Source organism: Panthera onca, chromosome B3 (assembly GCF_046562875.1).
Source record: "Panthera onca isolate mPanOnc1 chromosome B3, mPanOnc1 haplotype 2, whole genome shotgun sequence".
NCBI classification, from domain to species: Eukaryota; Metazoa; Chordata; class Mammalia; order Carnivora; family Felidae; genus Panthera; species Panthera onca.
The window spans coordinates 124,220,776-124,238,317 of record NC_138344.1 but is presented as its reverse complement, the minus strand read 5'-3'; the positions used below and the strand labels follow the sequence as shown (position 1 = coordinate 124,238,317).

The following is a 17,542-nucleotide window of genomic DNA, read 5'->3' as shown; positions in this document are numbered from 1 at the left end:
CCTCCCTGTTTTTATATTATTTTTGCTTCCCTTCCCTTGTGTTCATCTGTTCTGTCTTAAAGTCTTCATATGAGAAAGAGATATTTGTCTTTCTCTGACTAATTTCACTTAGCATAATACCCTCTAGTTCCATCCACGTAGTTGTAAATGATAAGATTTCATTCTTTTTTGATTGCTGAGTAATACTCCTAGACAGCTTTTTTCATAAGCAATTTCACCTTATGAACTATCTTCTTTTTTTTTTTTTAATTACAGATTTTCAGAGTACTGTTTGTTTTAGAGACATGAAGGTATACAGGTTATTTCCATACTATGATAGTTGAATTCAGATCCACAGTTTTAGATTTTACATCTCATGCTATTTGTTAATAGAACTCTACAAATCATTCCATATCTAGGAGATTAACTACATGTGTGGATTTACCTATTGTAACTTTTAAAGTTTTCATAGAGGAGAGATGCAAAACAACTATCCCTGCCAGCAGTCCTACCAAACAAGGTTCAGGCCAGAGAATATCCCTTTTGGGATGAATACACAATGGACAGTTTTAGCAATTTATAATTTTCTGGCCCCATATGGCTGAAGTTAACAATGGTGAGAGTTCTCTTTGAAAACCATGAACCTCTTATTTCACATTGGCTTTAAAATATAACATGTTATATTCAGGTTTTGTTTGTATCTAACATATTATTTGAGAATCTAGTGAGTAGGAAATATAGCCTGATCATGCCATATTGATTACCAGAGGCACTGATACGATGTGGCTCTCAAGGTCTGCACTATCTTAACATCAATTCACTTAGCATATTTTGATAGTTCAGCAACTAAACATAATTGAAAGGGATCCAGGGTTGAGCTGACATATCCAGAAATCTAGACTATAACAAATAGAACAAATCCAAGTGTTTCTAGTACATTTTGCTAAAGTTTCAATTCTTTCTCATGATTTAATTATGTATTTGCATTTTTTTAATGCTTGTTTATTCTTTTTTTTTTTACATTTATTTATTTTTGAGAGACAGAGTGAGACAAAGTGCGAGCAGATGAAGGGCAGAGAGAGGAGGAGACACAGAATCCAAAGCAGTCTCGGAGCAAGCGTTCACCATAGAGCCTGATGTGGGGCCCGAGCCCACAAACCGTGAGATCATGACCTGAGCCGAAGTCAGACATCCAACCAACTGAGCCACCCACGTGCCCCATTATTCTTTAGAGAGAGAGAGAGACAGACAGAGACAGAGACAGAGTGGGAGCAGGGGAGGGGCAGAGAGAGAGGGAGACACACAATCCGAGGCAGGCTCCAGGCTCTGAACTGTCAGCATGGAGGCCAACGGCCCAACGCAGGGCTCGAACTCCCCAACTGTGAGATCATGACCTGAGCCGAAGTCAGATGCTTACTGACTGAGCCACCCAGGCGCCCCCCCATGTATTTGCATTCTAAATCCCTGTCAAAGGATTATGAAACTAGTATCCAAGAAGATGTGATTTCCACTCACCCTAGTATTACCCAATGTGGAGAGTAGGCAATATGTTACACCCATATATATCCTTTCTGCTTTTTTCTCTGTAGCTAACAGAAGTCATCTAAGGGAAGAAAGGGCAGGCAACAGGTGGCGTTTGTCACTGAGAAACCGATGTCATCTTATACCAGCATAAAAATATAATTTAGCCTCTAGTGACAGCTCACCTTTTCTCCAGGGTCTACACTGAACAAGATATTCATAAGTACAATTTAAAAGTTTAGTACTGTTGGGGCACCTGGGTGGCTCAGTCAGTTAAGCCTCTGACTCTTGATTTCAGCTCAGGTCGTGATTTCATGGTACGTGAGTTTGAGCCCCATGTTGAGCTCTGGGCTGACAGCGCAGAGCCTGCTTGGGATTTTGTCTCTCTCTCTCTCCAAATAAATAAATAAACTTAGAAAGAAAAAAGTTCAATACTATTACCAAAAGGTTTTATTATTATTTTTTATCGTATGGGCTAGTGATTATCTCCAACTCTAGCTTATATATACACACATATGAAGATGCCTATATAGTGAAACTTTGGGGGAGAATATTTTCCAAAGTTCATAATTGTACTTTCCAATATTAGTCATTAAAATTGAAACCTTTAGCTTGAAATGGAAAGGAGTTCATTTAGCAAGTATTCTGCACTACTATGCAGCAGGCAGTAGCTAAGTTCTAACCCTATATTACTTAAAAAAAAAAAAAAAAAAAATCCTCAGACATGCTACTCATGGGCACTATCTTCCCCCAAGTTACAGCTGAAGAAACTGAAGCTCGGAATATGTAAATTAGTTGGAACTGGGACCTAGTTCCATGTATTAACTACAAAACCCATTTTCTTTGCCCTACTGCCTCTAGCTTGAAACCCACTCTCTATGTACTCTAAAGTCATCTCTACGATTAAAAAGAGCTTATTTAGTCAACCTAATGATTTTTAATTCTAAAAATCAGGATACTGTCAACAAGAGCCCAAAGATGTAAACTCTGATCCAAGCTCATGTACCAGGCAAAATTACTTAATATCTTACTTATATCCTCATCCCTAAAATGAGGGGCTTATACAATATTATCTGCATGGTTCCTACTCACACTGGCCTCACTAGCATATATATGAAGATGTATTTCACATGTATATTTCTTGTTAATACTAGAGTCTATTAAGGGTGCCTGGGTGGCTCAGTCAGTCAGTTAAGCGTCTGACTTCGGCTCAGGTCATGATCTCACAGCTTGTGAGTTCGAGCCCCATGTTGGGCTCTGTGCTGTACGGTTCAGATCCTGGACCCTGCTTCATTTCTGTGTCTCCCTCTCTCTCTGTCCCTACCCTGCTTGTGCTGTCTCTCATAAATGAATAAATGTTAAAAAAATATTTTTTAAATAATAAATTTAAAAAATGCTACAGTCTATGACTCTAGGCAAATATAAGCTATAGTAAATACATATTTCATCCTACTTAGATAGCCTTGGCTTTTTTCTTTAAACATGTCATAGTGTCTCTCATTTTTTTTAAAACTTATTTTGAAAGAAGTGGCTCAACTCTACAATTCCACATTTAAACTTTACATATTTGGTATGGTAGGAAGGAAACAGCATTGGGCTTGAAGCCCAATCTGTCACAAATTGCCTAGTCTTGGGCAAATCATTCTTAACTTCCCTGGGCTATAGCTTTTTATATATAAAAATGAGAACTTTGGGATTCTAATACCCCTTCCAGCTTGAGCACTCAATAAGTTCCTTGGGACTATTTGGGGAATGAGATCCCATAGATAATTTTTCTTACATATGCAAATCAGTTGCCCTCATTTTATTCTAATTTTTCCCCTAATTCATAATGGAAATGTCTAAGTAACTGGGTATCGTGACTGCTGTGTTCCATTCTCTCCCCCCAAAAAATGGAGGAAGGGAAGAAGGGAAGGAGAGAGGGGGGAAGAAGAATGAATGAATGACCCCAAAACTTTTCTTAATTTCTTTATTACCTGAATCTTTTTATTCTTTTGAGGGCAGATGAAATACCCTTCAGTTTCAAAGTCAACGTGATATGCTGGTTAAAAGGTAAAATATTGTTTAAGAATTAGTGATGAACGAGGACTCTACTTTCAAAGGTAACATTGTTTTTTAACATAGAATATTTTGATGTCAGATACTACTCTGAGAGATAGTATACAACATTCAAAAGTGTGTCGTTAATGACCATCTTTGGACAACTCACTGCTACTTAAACCTTTTTCCCTTCAGCTAAAGGATGTCGATCATTTCAGACTGGCATAGGACTAGTATAAAAAGGACACAAATACCAATGTGGGACCCTGTTTTTATTTTTAAGGTAGCATCCAGAGACTGTTTTCTTCTTCCTCCTTGGCAACCTGTAATTCCCCTATATTTCCCTAACCACCTATAATTATCAATACTTTCTTATGTGCAATTCAAGTACTGATTTTCCTCTCACCTCCTGGTTTTGACATTGCTGTTTTTTATTTTTTTGTTTTTCAGGATTCCTGCAGTTTATCTGAGAGAATTGATGGGAGATATTCTAAATACAGAGTTCACAAAGAATCTCTTCAGCAGCGCCGAGATGATACCAAGTACGGAGTCAAAAACTCCAAAGTAATGTCCTTTGTATCCATTTTCAGTCTTTGAGCGTTACCCATGTTTATGGCTATAACCTGCTAGGCTACCCCTGTAGCGTTCATGTAAGGGTAGTTGTAAAAGAAAAGATATTGCTCTTCAGTTTTGTGGGAGTAGAGAATAAAAATCCAAAGATTTTGCCTGTAAATTTGCACATGGGAACTATCTTTAATTTTATGCCATTGTTGCTTAATATGTTGTCTCTTGGCTTTGATGTTGTTTAGGAAATTTGTGTGGAAGGAAACCCCTGGTCTCTAGGTTGGCCAGAGACTTGACATAGGTAGTTGCCCTCCTCTGTGTGTAAATCCAGCCACTGTCAGTGCTGAAGTCTCCAGAAGGTCAAGTAACACATAGTACTTTGTAAACTACAGTCTTGGCATTTATAGTCCTTTTTTCCCTGAGGATATGAACTCCATTCATCTACTTCAGCATATGGTTCATTGGTGTGGAATCAACACAGGAGCCTGGGAACATCTGACCATATTGACAAAAAGTTTGCCCTTCCCTGGAGTCTCCCCCAAATCCATCTGGGGGTGGGTGATTTTAAACCCATTTGACCCTGAACAGTTTTTAGCTTAGAGCAGGGTTTCTCAACCTTGGCGTTAACATTTGGGCCAGATAGGTCTTTGTGATGGAGCCTGTCCTACGCGTTCTAGGACATCTAGCGGCATCCCTAGATTGTACTCACCAGATGCCAGTAGCATCTTCCATCACAAGTTATGGCATCAAAATGTGTCTCCAGACACTGCCCAGCATCCCCTAGTTTGTCCCCCATTCAGAACACTGACTTAGAGAGAATCCATCTATATTCAAATGTATACTCCCAAGTCAGTTTAGAAAAAAAAAAAAAGGCAAAGGTTCTTCTGTCTTTTTTATATTCTCACAGACCTCAGTATGTATGAATATTCATTATACTGTATATATTCACTTATTACAGCCAAACATAATTATTTCTAAGAAGCTTCTTCCCTCCTCTGAATGTAATTGGATAGAATGCTCAGTGGATATAAAGGCAGTGTTCATTTTCATAAGCCCTTCCCTAGCATGCTTAAAATGAGCTCTCCACTTGCACCATCCCAAATAAAAACAACACACTTATGCCACATTATTGATGCTCTCATTGTGAAAAGGGCATCCTGTAACTCTGTGCCCTTTTCCCTTTGTTTTTTGTCATTTGGTATTGATGATAACAGTGACCTTGTTGTCTCTTATAGCATATGCTCATTTCACTAAATCAGCTCCCAGCATCCCCAACAGGTCCCATATACTCAAGCATTTCTCCACCACATATAGGGTCTGCTCCTAACCTTCAACAGAAGCACAAGAGTTAGGCAGCAGTAGCTAATAGTAATAACTACTCATTGTTGAGCCAACCACATAAGTTGCTCTTTTTGTAGGTGTCACAGGCTTTATATAAGCATTCTCTCATTTAATCCTCCCAGCGACAGGTTGGCACCATTAGTTTTCCTCTTCCACCATTGAAGATTATAGAGCGATTAAATGGTTGCACCAGAGTTAAAACCTAAATCTGCCTGACCTCAGTAATCTATGTCCTTGTCACTAAGCTATCATAGTGTATATTTGGACCTCATATACCTTCATGTTTCTAGCACCAAATGTAGAACTATATTTTTAATATGTGAAAGTCAGTTGTCTCCAAAAATACACACACAGTACATGTCTCTTAGTTCAACAGAGGTCTAGATGCAAATGAAACATTTAAAGCATTATTTCCCGCTACAGTTAGATATGGTATCAGGTGAATCAGTACCGTCTCGTGACACCCAGATTGCTTTACATCATTGTAATTTCCATAACAGCATATGGCAAAGCTATGAATGGGTAACATGTTCGGCAAGTAATCTTGTTGGAGTTCTCTTTAAAAATTATATTTGCAGCGGAAGAGGAAATCAGGCCTGGTTTGTAAGTGAGGCCACCACTTAGCAAAATGAGAAAAAGTTGAAAATGTCGCAAATACGTAGTTCAAGTATAAGAAAAGGGCACAAAGTACATTTTATGATGACATTGTTCCACATTCATATTACTTAAACATTTTAAAACATTGATCCTTTTCAGTAATGAATATGTAGACTATCACCATTTGTAACAGATGTCTGGCCTGAAATAATGCAGTCATCTAACTTAACACTCATGAGAATATATGTTTGTAGTCATTGGAGAGAAAATGTGGGAGCACATTTTGGCCAGTTGTGGATACCAACAATGATTTGCTCATGTGCTTTTTGTGAAAATAATTCATTGAAAAAGTTTCAAAAGTAGCATGAGCTCAGATGGGCAGTGAGACAGTGGTTAATCGTTTCTTGGCTTCAGGGATAATCAAAAAAGCTACCTCTGGTTAATTATTGACATCCTAAAGAATACGCCTCAAGTAAGAGACATTGGTACTCTATCAAGAGAGAAGGTGTCCTAGTTTTATTTGACATTATTTCTGCAGCTATTAACTTCCCACGTATTTTGCTAGGAGAGTTCAAAGAAAAGGCACATTGCAGCAACTTGAATTTGTTGGTTCTACTGACAACTGTGGTTCTGGGAAATCACTTGCTGTAGGATTCAGTTTAATTCTACAAACATACTGTGCAGCTACCACACTGCAAAGCCCTGTACTACGTACCTGTTAGAGGTGAGGATGCAGGATGTAAAAAGATGCAGAAGGCATGGTCTTTACAGAGGGAATAGTTACCTCTCTGTCTTCATCCTAATAGATGATTCTTGCATAATTGTGTTAGAGCAGGAATCAGCAGACTACCTCCAGTGGGGCAAATCTTGCCTGCCAGCTGCTTTTGCAAATAAAATTTTATTGAAATACAGCCTCACTCATTTATTCACATATTGTCTGTGGCTGCTTTCACACTCAGCAGCAGATTTGAGTAGGTGCAACAGAGACTAAATGGCTCAAAAGGCCTATATTTGCTATCTGACCCTCTAAAGAAAAAGTTTGCCAACCCCTGGTCTAAAGAAAGGGGAAATGGCCAATCTAGTCTTTCTTCCTTTACGCATATGTATAATATTTCCTCTTCTTTATTTACCAGTCAAATAAGTACTTCCCAGGCTCTTTGGAAATTCATAATACTTATCCATGCATTCAACAAATATGTACTGAGTGTAAGTTATGTGCCACAAACTTACTAGGTGCATCGGCTCACATCAGTGAACAAAAGAGACAAAGCTCCCTGCCTTTTTGGAGCTTCCATTTCTTAACTGTAGGATATACGTGTTTGTTGTTGTTTAATTATAACATTCAACAAACATTTAGGTCTCTACTATATACAAGCACTCTGCTAGGGGCTAGAGGCAATGACATGATAAAGAAAAGTCATTACCAACCTTCAGGAATTCAAAGCCTTCACACAAACTGTAGTGCAAAAGGCAAAAGGATAACTACTGTAACAGAAGCCTCAATACATTGCAGCTGGTGTTCAGAGAAAAGAAAGATGCTTCAAAGGCTTTTGAAAAGAGGTTTGTAATGACAAGGCACAGGGAAGAGTATTGTGCACATTTGTTTGGAACAGGATCACTATTAGCATTACAGTTGTAGAACCCTGACTGCATTAGTATTGACCGAAAGTTATCTGTTGGGATAACAGAACCATATTGGCAACTGACTTCTCTCATTTTATTGCTGTTGTAAGAAGGCGGTGAGACATCCAGCACAACCCCCCTGCTGGTGGAGAGTAGGGTTAGCAGGAAGCATAGGAGGCAGGTTCCCTTTCAGCCAAGGCTACCGTGATCTCCTGCTGTTTACTTCCATGGCAACCAGATGGGTGAGATAGGTGATGGGGATTAAGGAGTGGCCTTGACATGATGAGCACTGGGTGATGTATGGATGTGTTGATTCCCCCTATTGTACACCTGAAATTAATCCTACATTGTGCGTTAACTAGAATTTAAGTAAAAAGAAAAAAAATCCAATTTCTACAAACCTTTCGAGATCCAGCAGGACCAATGTCCACAGTTTCTGAGACCATAACATAGTATTGTATGAAGCTGACCAGGTTTACTGGACAAAGCCTGATCTAAAAGTTTATGTTTGGAATTCAAAGCTGAGTCTGACACAACATTTTCTCTCCATGTGTAGACACCAGAAGCATTTCATGGCCTCTCTTTCATCTGATTGGGTTTCTGTAGAACATACAGGCTTCCTTGCTGCCCCAGCTGTTTCAAATAGAACAGAATGTTCAAAAGTCAACATAGCATTCCTAATCTGAATTCACAGAGGAGCGTGGTTTTGTCCAAGAAATCCCCATTTGCTGCCCGCCCTTTTTGCTCTTCACTTACGCTAAATACGTAGTTTTAATTAGCAGTGGGTTTTATAGTAAAATCACAGAAGGCATGTTTTGTTCCCTTCCTTCCTCCTCCTGAAAGAAAAATCATGATTTTCAGTTTCTAGTTGAAGATTTTAGTACATAACGTCTTTTAAAAGAAGCAGATGTTGTACAGGATAAGATGAGGTAGGTGAGGAAGTGTTGACAATGGCTTTCAGCACAGTTTATGAAGGCAGAGTTTGCCAAAGCCCTTTGTTGTATTTGTTCAATGAAGCATGCGTATGATAGAAGTATATGCTTTTCTCCTGGAAGCTGTTTCTCCCTCCTTGAATCTCTTATGATTTGTTTATACTTTGCTCATAGCAATTAATGGCTGTTAGCTCTTTGTCTCTCAGGTCAGCTATTTTTGTACATATCTTAAATCTTCTACAACAGTAGCTGCTAAAACGTGCTATGCACAATCCTGGTACAATTCAAGATTATAGGTGATTTTTATTTAATAACCATTAAAATACATCACTAGTGTATTATTATTCAAGTAATTTTACAGATGTTGCTTAGAAACAATAGTATTAGCTGTGGGAGAATTTGAGGAGCTTTAACCCCATAATAATCCAGGTATCTCATTTATAATCACTTCTCTCCATGGTTTGGTAAGAAATAATATATAAATTCTATGCAAATATAGCTCCAGGCCTCCCCCATGCTCAACCAATCTCCCATCCTTTAAGCCTCTCCTATATAGAGACTTAGGGTGCAAGACTAATCTTTAACATGAAAGAAAATAGTAAGTATAACTGTAGGAGATTACTGAAATTTGGGAAATGCTTTTGAGGACACTATTTGCTTCATCTTTAACTCCAATATACAATGTGTATACTATTATACATGTAAAATTGGTGGTTAATTTTTTTCCCTAGCTTCAGCCTTTCTGGAATTCTAACAAAAATTTAAATGCTGTTTTCCCGATAATGCTTAGATGACTCATCTGAAACTTTGTAGGCAATCAATCATGCTGAAATTTGAAGAGATTTCTATTCTTTTGAAGTTATCAATAGTAACTTGCCAGCCATAATATTTAACTAGTTGATTTCATCTAGCTCTTAAAAGCTAAACAAAAGGTTGCCAAATGAGTTGGGGTTTTTCTTTGTTATAAAATTTGAAAATAGCAATGGGTCAAAGGTGCTTCCTTAGGAATCAACAAGATACTTAGATGAGCACATTAATTTTTTTAACCTACTTGAGCCCCACTCTACCAACCTAGTTCTCTGTAATAAGCACCATACTTTTACTCTGCCCAATAATTTACTCAACAAGAGCATTAGGAAAGATTGTGGAGAAACTCACCTATAAAGATAACACTTTTAATCATCTTTAATTCAGAATTCTAGATACTGAAAACATAAGGAATACTAATTAAATGTCTTAATAGTTTTAATTAAAAATGTCACAACATACTTATCCAAACAATCAGTTTCCTTTACAACAGTCACTTTAAGAGAATAATCACTGATTCCAGTGAGGCACCATTATTAAAACAGCTTTGATTCCTCCCTTTGTTTCATAAGTTGGTGGCACATATTCTTGAGGATCCTTATTTATGGCAAATTTTTATTTATGGCAAATTTTTAGTTTCTGAAAATGGATTGAAAACATGTGGATCCAAATATGAAGTACATAAAAAAATAAGTACAATCTTTTTCATTAGTGACTCTCTAGGAATATTAAGTTGTATACAATAAAATATCAATTGAATAAAGATAAACAAATGGCCTGATCTGGCACAGTATTTACATGAGTCTCTTCATCCGTGGATGACTGTGGCTTTAGGTTTATAGTACTGTTAATATAAATTTGAATTTCCTGTGGCAAAGATAGTTTGCATATAGTACTGGTTGTTCAGTGGTTCTGTTCAGATGGATTACAATCATCAAATGTTAATGCCCAGAGGACTTAGACATGATCTGCTCCAGTGCTCTCATTTTTTAACATGAAGAAACTGGGAGTATGAGAGTGGCAATCTCTTCTTTCCCAGCTTCAACCATGGCAAACTTTAATGTCTGTACTTTGGCCAAGGAAGGAGCCTACCTGACCATTTTTGAATTCCTTAATGCAAACGGTACTGTGCTAAATTTTGGAATATTGGGATGGGTAGATGGAAGGATAGAGACAATGAAAGCCTTACTCTCATTGAGGTTAAAATTAAAAGCTAGAGTTGTAGCCATGGAGGTTGAGATATGGAAGGCAGGCTTTAAGTAAACTATCTGCCCAGCCAAACTTCCATATAGGAATAAAATTTACTGAAGAGGTTAAGCTTTTTGGACCACTTACAGAGAATTGGGAATTAGCAGTGGCAAAGAGATGCAGGTACGGTGCATTGTTAGGCAAGAGACAAATTCAGGAAAATATTGCTGCCACAGATTCAGAAACACGTAAGTGTTTTTTTTTTTTTCCCCCTTCTCTCCAGGGGAAGGGTTGGATAAATTAAAATTAAAAAAAAAATTAAGTGTATCATCTGTCTTCTAAACTTTGAACTTATAATATTCCTGGGAGAAAAATACTTGGTGGGCGTCATTAAATATTAATCATTAGAGATCAGTTTAGCAAAGAGATTTAGTCAGGTTGGAACCGCTTTTAAGAAACCAATTACAATGTGGGTTATGAAAGAGAAGTGGAAGAAACCCAGGGAAAATATTAGAAAATGCAAGTCCCTTCACCCAGTGGAATTTTTGCAGGGAATTCTGGCTAACTAGCTTGTTGAGACTTAAGACAGCAATAAAAATAGGTCCTTGTACTAAGGATATAAGAATTGGTAAAAAGCAAGAGCTAGAATTCCTAAAATTGCAAAGAATCTTCCTTTTTAACCAGTATTTCCATTTAAATATTTAAGTATTTGATTGAAAGGTAAGAATTAAAAAAGAAATCTTAGGTTACCTTGTAAAATTTAGTTGTATAGAAATTCCACAAATTAAATATCAGTATAAAATTGGAGAATATGGAAGGGTTTTCTTTTTTCATATTCTAGCATGTTGATTGTTCAAAGGAATTATGAAATATTTTTCTTTGGGGGTGTTCTTTTAGGGTTCATTTCATTAGTTATATTTCAAGCTAATATGAGGGATTCTGACAGTCTTTTGAAGACCTATAAAATGTTGCAACTTAAAGATGTATTAGAGTTAAGCTTCCTCATTTTCTGTATATGAAAAGGAATGTGAGTGGTTGAAAAAGTCAACAATTTTAAATGGAAAGGGGTATTAGTCATAAATTGTACATACCTATTAACAGGGTGTCAAAATATATGAAGTAAAAGTTGATAGAATTATAAGGAAAAAATAGATCCACAATTATAGTAGTTGAAGACTTCAATATCCCTCTCAATAATTGATAAACCAGTAGGCAGAAAATCAGTAAATATATTGAAAACTTGAGCAACACTATCAGGCAACTAGATTTAACTAACGTTTATAGGATACTCCACCTAACAACAGCTAATTACATGTAATTTTCAAGGGCACATCTAGCATTCTCCAAAATCGACTATTCTGAGCAGTAAAACAATTCTCAATAAATTTAAAATGATTGGAATTATGTGAAGTATGATCATCTAACCACAATGGTATGAAGCTATAAATCAATAACAGGAAGATATCTGGAAAATTCCTAGAGGGAAAATAAACAACATATTTCTAAATAACCATTGGGGGATCAAAAGGAAAATGAGAAAATATTTTAACTCTATAAAAATAAAAGTATAATTTATCAAGATTTGTGGGACTCAGTTAAAATAGTGCTTGGAGAGAAAATTATGACATTAAATGTGTATGTTACAAAGAAGAAAAGTCTCAAATCAATAGTCCATGTTTCCACTTTATGAAACTAGAAAACAAATAACAAACCTAAATTAAAAGGAAGGGAATAATAAAGAGCAGAAATCAATGAAATAGCAGAAAAATGAGGGAGGGGCATGAAAATTAAACAGGACTTTTTGAAAAGATCAAAAAATTTTAAAAACCTCTACCCAGCTCAATTAGGAAAAAGAAAAGGCACAAATGCCAATATTAAGACTGAATGAGGGATATTACTAGAACTCCCATAGACACTAAGAGGGTATTTAGGAAATATTAGGAATATTAGCATACTGACAATAAATTTGACGACTTAGATTAAATGGATATTAAAAAACACCCTTAAAATGTGTCACCTCATAATTCTACTTCTAGAAATCTATGTTAATAAATTTAAAATGTGGACCAAGCTTTAGTCACAAGATGTTTATCAAATTATAATAGGAAAAAAAAAAAAACAACGGAAATCAGACTTACATTTCCAACAATGGGACATTACTCAAATAGACTATGTTATAACCATAATGATAATAAGGACAATGGTAGAGGAAATTCCTGTATCTAATGTTACATGAAAAACTAGGAAACAAAACTGTCAACAAATATAGAATCCCAATATAAAAAGGTATTTATAAAGAAGAACCAGAAAACATACCTTTACATTAGGCTAAAGGGCTATTTTTAAATTTATTGCATTATTTTCTTCTCAATTTCTTCTGTATTTTCCAAATTTGCTAAGAATGAAATACGTCAGTGACATATTTTAATTGTCACATGTCAATAAGCTCGTTTATTTATAATTGAAAATGTAAATTATTCTTTTTCTGTAAATAGAAAAAATATAACTCACACTTCGATGCTAGTTGCTTTTGTTTTAGAAATTTAAAACAGTGCCTTTTGGGAAGAATGAAAAGGATTTGAATGTCTTTGGGTGCTTTATCCTCCCTCTGGTAGGCTCATCTTGAGGCTGTCTTTGCGCTATGTTTCATTCAGCAAGGCGCCCAAACCGGCAACTCCGCTCCTCTTCTCTCACTTTTTCAGCCCAGGTATCAATGGGCAAAAAGTACATTTGCTTCCCTTATTTTTTCTTTTTCTTATTGGCCCATAATGATCAAAGCCTCTGTTTAGTGGGAAGTCATTTATTATGCTTTTCTCCTTCATGCTTCATTTCATATAGAAGCCATAATTAAATGGAGATTTCTAGCACTGGTTGAGAACGTAACTCTCCTTTTCATTTGTGCATCTTCCAGCTCCACCCAGGCCTTAAGTATTTCATGTCTGAACTGTGATAAGCTAGCTCTGTTGTCCCATGTCAGCTCATATAAGTAGCTATTGAAATACACTGGGGGCACAATATATATCCTTTTCTTTCCAGAGATCCTATAGTGAATGATTTTTAGTTTTTTATGAAATCCCCATAATTAGTAAAAACCATAAGTCACTTGGGTAAAAAACCTCAGGGCCTTGACCTGAATAGACCTAAACTTCCTTTTGGTACATGAGGCTAATTATCTTGAATCATCTAAGGATTATGTCCATGCTTTTAGCTCAGAATAAATGGGCCTTTTACGATTCTATATAAAATCGTTTGTTTGGGCTTTTCTTTTGGATTTGCATACATACGTATGTGACAAATAAAATGTTAACTTGGTACCTGATACAGAAAATGATAACTAATTCATCAAATAGTCCTGTGGCATGAGGCCCTATTCTGTGGGTCCATGGTTTGAGGGATCTATGTGGACCACCTAGACTCTGGCAGCATTCATGATCCCTTCTTTGCCCTTGATCCCACAGTTATCCTCAATTACAGTGTTTTCACTGGTCTTCCCACTTCAATACTTATGCCATTCTCATCTGTTCTCCACATGGTGACCAGAGTATCTTTGAGAAATACATATAAAACCTTTGATTTTAAATCTTTGATTGCCGTGTAATGGTACTTAAGAAAAAGAAATCCCAGATCCAGATCCCACCTCTGGATATCACTGTATTCACTCCCCCCCCTCCCAGTTCATTGTGTGGAAGTCATGGGCCTTCATACAATTCTTCAAACACACTAAACTTTCTCACTTCTGCACCTTCACACAAGTCTGGTACATCAGCCCCAGACCACCATCTCCTGCGCCCCCTTACCTCCCACTTCCTCATCCTCCACTCATAAGTTTCTGCCCTGCCAACTCATACTCGACATTCAAATATTGCTTTAAATATCACCTCCCAAGGGGGCCTCCTCTGGACCTCTAATCTGAATTTAATTATATCCTGTTCTTCTTACAGTACTCATCATAATTCTTCATTATGTTATATTCTGTGTAGTTTATTTGGCGCCTTTCTCTTCTGCAAGCCTGAAGGTTTCATAACTTCATACCTCAATATTTTGTTGCTCTTTCACCAGTGCATACTAAGTACCCAATAAATTATTGTTGCATGAATGAATGATTGGGGGGGGGGGAGGAAAAAAGCAAAGTGTTGTGTAAGTGGTTAGAACACATTCAAGAGAAAACAATTGCAATTTCACTATTATAAAAAAATACATTAAAGTATCTGTTTTTAATCTAATTAATAAATTACTTGAAGTTAAAATTCATTCCCATTTTCAGCTAAGATTTGGGTACAAGGACACATTCATACAGTCCATGAGGAGAGGGCCTTATTCTCTATTCACGTAGTTTATGTATTAAATATTTGTTGAATGAGTAAGGGAATTAGTGTAATCATTATGGAATGCAGTGTAGCTAAGTGTATTTAAAAACATCAAATTGTTTTTATTGACCCAGTATTTCCACCTAAGAATTTGTCATAAGGAATAGTCCTAAACATAGAAAAGGTTATATATTTAAAGATATTCTGACAGTGTTATTTATAGAAGTAAAACATTGGAAACCACCTAAATGCCGAATAAAGTAATAGCTGAGGAAAGCATAGTTTATCCACTCGATAGTAAATGAGTAACACAAGCTAAAGGTTAGGATAATATACAGACTTCAAAAGTGCTTAGAGTATTAATGTAAATAAATGAAGAACACAGTTTTAGAACATGTATAAATCCTATCCACAGGAAAAAAAGACTAGAAAGAAATATGTCATGCTGGTACAGCCATGGGTGATTTCCTTCTGTCTCTTTTTTAATGCTTTCATATTTTCTTTAACATGCACATATTTTTTTTACAATTAAATTGTTGTATAACATAGCTTGTATATTGACGTTCAGTTTCATTTTCGGTATATTTAAATGAATCCCAATCCTTACATTTTGTAATCATTGAACTGACTTTGTTTTAGGATGACGGAATCTTTGCTGAGAGTTCCCATGCTCGTAGGTTAGACCACTCCCCGTCTTGGCCTGATCGCGGTCACTTCCTGTCTAGTCCACGATTTTCACACTTGAATTGTAAGTAATGAAGTCCTGTACCAGTTTTTAAATTGGATTTAAGGAAAGGCAACTCATGGAGAGATTAAAGTGTAAGGCAACCACATGATAGTAATATTCATGTTAGGAGTTTGAAGAAATTGTTATTATGAATCATACATGTAACATTTATATTACCCAATTTACTAAAAAGTGTATGGAATCCCTTCTTTTTAGTCCTTACACTTTTCAGAAAAACTTACAATGAATCGCCAAAGGTAATAATTTTACTTAAACACATATTTGTACGTGGAGGTTTCTGGTAACTGTGGAAGAGTGGGTAAAGGAAGTTAGGTAATATTATTATAAAATTCAAGTCATCAAAAAGTAGAAAATCTTTTCATAGAACTAATCAGAAATATATAATCTTGTGCAAAGAATAAGGATACTAATTTGGTTACTGGCTGGATTTCATTCTGTGAATATCCTGTAAATGTGTATAAAATGTTATCAATGTCAGTAAGGTGTGAATCTGTTGACCCAGGATACTATCCACACCATTTCCGCCTCTTCTTCCTTACTATACTTATTCTTCAAGTCCCAGCTTGTATGTCATGTCCTTAAAGAAGCCTTTGGAACCTACAGGTTTAAGTATGGTGTCTGTTAAAAGTGCCCATAATGTATTAAAGTTTTCCTTTAAAACCCTTCTGATTTATTTTTTTTTTATCTGAGTGACTTTGTGTTTAGTGATTAATCTCTTCATCAAAGTGTGAATTCCATGACAGGAGTGATGTCTGTTTTGTTCACCACTGTTTCCTCAGTGCCCTACATAGTACTTGGAACATAGTAAATGCTCAGTTAATTAGATGAATGAGTATATGACTCTTTTTTTTAAGTCCACTTTTATCTAAACTATTGGATCTCAAATGTTATTTCATGGATTCTTATTTAGATAATCATTTAGCTCCTCAGTTTACCACAGGCATAGAGTTTGTATATTAAATCTGACAACTCTGTCATTTAAAAAATGCAGGTGCTATAAAATACAATACCAAAATAAGCCACAAAGAAGTAGGTCAGATCCAAAAGTGATCACTCTCATTTTTGCTGATTTATATTCATGCATTCATTGAATAAATATTTATCAGTTTCTGATAAATGGTTTGGTTTTCATTATATCATTATTATTTTATTCTAGAGACTGAGCATCTTCTCTTTCCTGTCCTAACCATTTTACCAAGTGATTTTATATAGCTGCATAAAATCCCTGCTGTTCTAATCTGGCAGCTGCCCTCCAATATGGATTGTATCTCGGGGCGCCTGGGTGGCTCAGTTGGTTAAGCATCCAACTTCAGCTCAGGTCATGATCTCACGGTTCATGGTTTTGAGACCAGCATCGGGCTCTGCGCTGAAAGCTCAGAGCCTGGAGCCTGCTTCAGATTTTGTGTCTCCCTCTCTCCCTGCCCCTCCCCTACTTACTCATTTTCTCTCTCTCTCTCTCTCTCAAAAAAAATAATAAACACTAAAAAATTTTTAATAAAAAAATATGGATTGTATCCCAAGTTGATTATAGTACCTCAGAATCTGATATACACATAGGCCAAATTTTTTATGTTTCATATAAAGAAATGGAAAATTTTCCTCAGGTCTGTTTCATGTACATAAACATGGAGGAGAGGAGAGTAGGGACAAAGCACCAGCAAACATCATAGTATCCCACCCATTAAGACATTCAGGAGCTTGGAGATAAATCAGCACCATGATAGGAGCACAGAGGTCAGTATTCTGCTATTTAATTTCGCCATGATGACTTTCCTAAGACTCCATGGAAAGGCACCTAGAAAGTAGTGGTTGGGAGACATTGTGGGAAAACATCAAGATTTTTAGATTTTATTAAATATTATGACAGGCAGTGAAAGAAACTACATCCAGCTTTT

The 17,542-nt window shown here is 36.3% G+C and overlaps 1 protein-coding gene across 3 annotated transcripts in view; it reads left to right on the top strand.

Moving 5' to 3' along the window:
* The window catches only part of CEP128 (centrosomal protein 128), a 383,456-nt gene that overhangs the window by 358,227 nt on the left and 7,687 nt on the right, over positions 1–17,542 (top strand). For all 3 annotated transcript variants that reach the window (XM_060620442.3, XM_060620445.2, XM_060620441.2), the window contains 2 exons: positions 3,991–4,104; positions 15,539–15,647. In XM_060620442.3, the coding sequence (XP_060476425.2) occupies positions 3,991–4,104; positions 15,539–15,647 (223 nt within the window). The remainder of the gene's footprint in view (positions 1–3,990; positions 4,105–15,538; positions 15,648–17,542) is intronic.